This window comes from Lycorma delicatula, chromosome 6 (genome assembly GCF_047948215.1).
Source record: "Lycorma delicatula isolate Av1 chromosome 6, ASM4794821v1, whole genome shotgun sequence".
NCBI classification, from domain to species: domain Eukaryota; kingdom Metazoa; phylum Arthropoda; class Insecta; order Hemiptera; family Fulgoridae; genus Lycorma; species Lycorma delicatula.
The window spans coordinates 2,825,483-2,831,482 of NC_134460.1; the positions used below are offsets into that span (position 1 = coordinate 2,825,483).

The following is a 6,000-nucleotide window of genomic DNA, read 5'->3' on the forward strand; positions in this document are numbered from 1 at the left end:
TTGCAATATTGTTTCCATTGTGAGATCTAGCAGCAATATAACCCAGTTGAAAACTGTTTGAATTACTCACATCGCTGTGAAACTGAAACTTTTGGTAGACGAATTTCAGTTTTAGGCATTTTTTACTCAAGAATGCAGTGAACGCTTCTAGTCTTGGCACTTGCCTTGAATTTAGTTTGTCTGTGTAAGGTAGTTATTTGTCCAATTCAGTTGGAAATAGATAAGTAATCAGTTAAGTTGGTCATATGTCTGTAATATAAAAATAAAAATTGAATAACTTTCAATATAAAAAATGTATCTTTAACAAATGTGTTGCTATTAGAATAACTTTTAAACAAATATGCTAATTTTATTTATTATTGATTCAGCTCCACCTACTCAAAGAGTATCCTTAACAGCAATTCCTATGAGTAAAACTTGGACATTTGGTAAAGAAGATATTGATGAGCTTCTATTTATGTTGCAGGTACTATTATGTTGGGTTTTTTAATAAATAATCTTTTTATAAGCGTTTCTTAGCCGTATAATGTTCTATTTGTAAAAGAGGAAAATTGAAATTGTAAAAGAAATTGTTTATCAAATTCAACTACTTCAATGCATCACTTTTATTACTTTATCTGTAGCTACAATATTGTATATAAGTAAAGTTTAAAAAATCACTTTTTCACATTTTTAGGGTTTTAGTCTCGGAAAGTCATGAAATGTGAAAAAAAATGAAAAGTCAAAAAGTGAAGAAAAAAGTGGTTTTAATTTAGTTCATTTATGTGTTTTGATGTCTGTTTGGGTTTATAACAGGATTGCTTCTTGGAGCTAAAATCTTCAAACCTAATATGACTGCTATATGTGGGACAGTGCTACTGTTGACATTTGAAGTTGGAGTCTAAAAAAGATGGGAAAAAAGAGAGGGTCAGAGGACATGTTCGGTCATTTATCAAAAGTACTTTGTTTTAAAGATTTAACCTCATCAGACTTACAAAAAGAGTTAGATTCTACTTTAAAGGATTCTTCTCTTTCGATAGAATAGTGGACTGCTGAATTTAATAGCGGGTATACATCCATTCAAGATGATGAACACTCAAGACACCCAAAAACCATTGTATTTGACAGAATCTTCATAAAATATCCACAATCTTATATTAAATTATTGTCAACTGAAGGTATGCAAACTTGTTGCCTTTGCAGTAGACGTATTGTGTCTACTACATTTTACACAATGTTTTAAGTATAAAAATGATTTCTGGTCAATGAGTGTCATGTTTATTACAAAAAGATTCATTTGACTAAACACTTCTCAAGGATATTAAACTTATGTAGATGCAATTTCAATAGTTTCTTTTATGTTATTTAATAATAAAATAAATACGGATTTGGCGTTACTCAGCAGAGACCAAACAGTGGATGGGAGCAGGTAACCATTTTTGCTTTCTTTGACAAAGAAAACAAAAATGGTTACATTTGCAAGAAAAATTTTGCTATGGTTTTTTTTACTTTGATGACTTAAGCTTCGAAACACTTTCACCTGCGCTGGATTCAGCTCCTAGTGACTACTTTCTCTTCCTGAATCTAAGAAATGGCTCGCTTAACGATAATTCACTTCAGATGATGAAGTCAGAGATGATACAACCACTTATTTTGCAAAACTGAACAAATCGCATTGTACTGAGGATTTTAGAAAGTTGGAGTCGCTGGTCTAAATGTATTGAATTGCAAGATGACTACATTGAAAAATAAAAAAATAGTTTCTGAAAGATCTTGTGCTTTGTTTGTCTGGCCAAGAATTCTCTGAACAGCACTCATATTAGGTATTGGCCGCAGATCTTTTTATGATCATTGCAGTCAGTTGCAATGTGGTTCTAATTAAACCATTGGACTTATAACCATGTGCTTATATAATGGAATTATGTATTTTTGGTAATAGTAAATTGTTAAATGTTATAATTCATTCTCCTTTCAATAAGTATGATATCTGTTTATTTTAAATTAACTCTTATCAGTTATGTTCATACTCGATCAACCGTGATGAATCTTAGTTTTATAAAATTATCAGCGCCTTTAATTTTTCATTATTTTAACTTTTTTGTGTTTATTGTTATCTACTGAGTTTTATGAATTTAATAAATTAATAAGGCTAGTGATGTATTATTAATAATTAGTCATATATTATGGTAATTTAGTGAAAACATCCTTTTATGACACCAGCTTTGCCTGAGTCCTTAAACAGAGAAAAATGTATTGTTTAATATAAATACAGTAGACTTCAACAAAAAGTTTTAGCATATTTTATGTTCTTTTTTTGATATATGTAAGTGTTAACAACTGATTTTGATGATGGTTTTTGTATTTTGTTGTATGAAGATCTGTTGTAATGTAATGTAAAGTTAAATTTTTTTTTTTATTGTCACCTGTTTAGTTTTGGATTACTATAATGAAATAATACTTATAACGATCAGTAGAAGGTGCAAAAAGGAGGCCAGAAAAGAATAAAAGTTATAAGTAATCTCAAAAAAAAGAAAAATCGCTAACAAGATATTAAAATTTTAATTAGATATACAGGCGAATGGAAATGGATATGGTCCAAGGTGTCTGCTTTCAGGCAGATAACATATTATGAGTCATGGTCTGTTTCATTCTAGTATTCAAAGTAGTTGCATTCAAAATTAAAGAAAATCAGTTGAAATACAAATAAAAAAAGCTAGTAATGCAGTTGTAGGGCTTTCCCGACATGTGGCTAAAGCCGTGGAACACAGCTTTAGCTGCATGTCAGGAAAGTCCTACAACTGTGGGTTGTTAATGATGCATGGCACATACATATTACATACACACACAACTTAATTTAAAATGTTGATCATTTTATGTAAATATAATATTTTTTCGTTTACTTTTTCATAAGCGCGTATATGCATACCATTTTTAATTTGTGCAGTTGTGGCACTACTAGCAGCAGCACTAACTAAACTAATGTAATTTCCTAACTTATTTCGAACAAATTTCACTTGTGCAGTCGACAGACTGGTGTAGCCATGAGGCTTAATGCACCAGATACTGAGTCAACCAGGCAATCAAGTTGAAGACCCATTCAGGCCAAGTTACTTTTTTACACTTTAAATATTATTTATTTATTTAGTTCTACCACTCACCTGTGATGTCACAACATAGACGAATACAATAACATTTTTTGGGATAGGAATTCAATTTTGTAAAAACATTTCTTTTGCAACTATTATTATTTTTTAATCGGTAACAAATGTGCCTAAGAAAAATATGGAATTACTCATGGCATCACCTCAGTTGTGTCAAACTTAATTCACACTGAAAATTTGCTCCTTCACTGACCTTTTTGCAGAATGCTCTTACTGACTGACGTCTTGTAGATCCTGCTTGCTGAACTGACATCGTAACGTTTCAATTAGGCAAAAGCTTGAGATACTGATGGTGATCTTGCTTTGTAGCCTCAGCCGCATTTATCTTTTAAGCTGAAAATTCAGTGCCCCATATGTAAAAGTAATCTGATCATCTTTGGTCAAAATCAATCCAATAGCTCTGGAGGTGCTATCAATACAAGGTGCTCTAGAAGCCAACCCCAAACACACACACATGCGCGCATGCACACACATGTACATACAAACATTAACATTCGGCTTTTTGGTTTTTTGGGGTTCTTCGGTGTCAAAACATCAAGATTCGTTGAAAGCTGCATGTGTACAAATTGGACAGATTACAACATTTTTGGGAAGTGACTCCAAGAGTGGTTGCTTGACCAATTCAAAAAAAAATTGAAACTTACCCACTTGTTTCCTACATGTCTCAGGACCTTAAATTTTTTTTTTTAATTTTTATTTAAGCAGTTTACCTGTGGTGGCCATTTTTGTTACAGTGCGCACACCTATTTTTATGATTGTAAGGATTTACAGAAAAAATCATAACTAAAAAACTATTGGTCCTGGAAGGATGAAACATAACGCAATTTATTCATATTTTCTCAATGTAAAAGGTTGGTCCAGTGGGTTATTTACCTCTCTCTCTTTCTATGAAAAATTATTGATAAAGTTGAACATGAAATTTGATCAACCCAAACTTTAATTAGAACAAGATTAAAAAGAGTAAATAAACCTTTTAGAAAAATTAGATCGATTTCAAAAAAACTTTAGCTAGAGAAATATGACTGATTGAAATGTTACACAGAATTTTTTAATCATAGTATATTATATTTTAAATATTTTTTTTTTTAATATTAAGATTAATATATTAATTTTGATATAAATTTTGCTATCAGAAGCAAGGTCTGTGATATTTATGGTCGATTCTGTTAGCTTCTATATCAAACAGTCATAAATTTCATCACATGATTGTCTTCTGGATATGAAGTGTTTAAAAATAATTTATAATAATTATGTATTAATGTTTTATTAGGATAGTCCGCATACTTTGTGTAGACCATCTCGTGTGAGAGCTATGTTTGCCTCAAGAGCATGCAGAAAATCTGTGATGATTGGAACTGCCTTAACTCAAAGTAAAATGGAAACCCTTCTTACTCATATGGGAGAGATTGAACAACCATGGGTTTGTATTATGTTTACATTATGTAATTTTTATTAAATTAGCATTAGTAAGTTAATTTTATAACTTATTTATTTTAATCTACTCATATTTAAGATGGATTACCATATGGGAAAGCAACTTGAAATGAAACACCAGTCACTCCTTTAAAATGGCATAAGCATTCTCAGGTACAGTAGGAATCTCTTGTCTGATTTATTCCTAGAATAGTGATGAGTGAAGTAGTTTCCTGTTATTTTCTTTGTGCCAAATAATACTGTTGCACATCATCATATGAGGTCCACCTAAAAAGACATGATATTCAGCTTACTAGCAATGTCTTCACTCTTAGGATAGTAACATCCTAGTCATAGCAAAGAGGCTATTCTACAGATAGTTAGTTGGAAGGGTGAAAAAGATCTCAGAAACTATTTATTTTATTAAAAAATATTATCAGACCTTTAAAACGTTTATTGTGTCCTACAGTTTGGTTTGTAGGGTTCTGTTCTTTACTATATAATAAAAAAAATAACTTGAGTTATGACTTTAAATTTTGTATTTTACAGCCCCGGTAATTAGATTCAGAAATTAATATCTGAATTTATGTAAATTACTTAGTAAAAATATTATTTGTTAGCTACATCAGATTTTTTTAAATTAGTTTGTCGATATCTGTGGTAGATTCTAATTGTCATATAAACCACAGTCATGATGTTTCAGTTTATAGTATGAAATTAGATTATTTTTCTTATCAACTATTTCTGTCCTCATTACTGATAAGGGTGACATCAATAAAAGAGAAGATGACTTATATTTTACATGAATATCAGTCAGTCACATTAGTTTACTATTGTACATATCTATATAGTGTAAATTGCTGTTAGTAGTTTTACCGTAGTATAAGAATTTTGAGATCTGCTCATTGACATAAAAATATGAATCTATGCATAATTTTGTTAATACTTTATTGAAATAATATTTTTTGTTTCAGAATTGTCCACATGGTCGTCCAACAATGAGACATCTTGTAAATCTCGACATTTGCCAGTAGTTGTTGCTACTGATTTTATTAATATTAATAAATTACATTTATTAATTGAATATCTTAATTTTTTATTTATTATCTTTTTAATTTTTTATTTTATATCTTAATATTTCACTTCGTCGCTTTTTGTTTTATTCTTTTTATTAGTGATATACAATATGTTTTAAAATTATATATAAATGAAATAAAAAATTTTATAACCTTTTTTTATCAAGTTGAATCAATTATTAATATTATTTGCAGTTACATCAGGATTGCAAATGCAATCATAATTTTCCACACATTTTAAAAATCAAGCCCAGAACTTAAGATGTATGAATCTAGAGTTGATTTTTGAATTTATTAATAATTTTTGTAACGGGTAATATCAATTGCCTAATATTGATAAGAAGATTGTAGAAAACTTCCACAACAGGAGA

The 6,000-nt window shown here is 29.9% G+C and overlaps 1 protein-coding gene across 2 annotated transcripts in view; it reads left to right on the forward strand.

Moving 5' to 3' along the window:
- Positions 1-5,791, forward strand: part of Pms2 (mismatch repair endonuclease PMS2) — a 79,715-nt gene extending 73,924 nt beyond the window's left edge. Inside the window, exons 12-14 of one of the 2 annotated variants that reach the window (XM_075368045.1) lie at positions 369-466; positions 4,411-4,560; positions 5,528-5,791. In XM_075368045.1, the coding sequence (XP_075224160.1) occupies positions 369-466; positions 4,411-4,560; positions 5,528-5,587 (308 nt within the window). In that variant the 3' untranslated portion in view covers positions 5,588-5,791. Of the gene's footprint in view, positions 1-368; positions 467-4,410; positions 4,561-5,527 lie in introns of those variants that run through there. The other variant, XR_012756640.1, reaches the window with a different exon arrangement.
- The last annotated feature ends 209 nt before the right edge of the window (positions 5,792-6,000 follow it).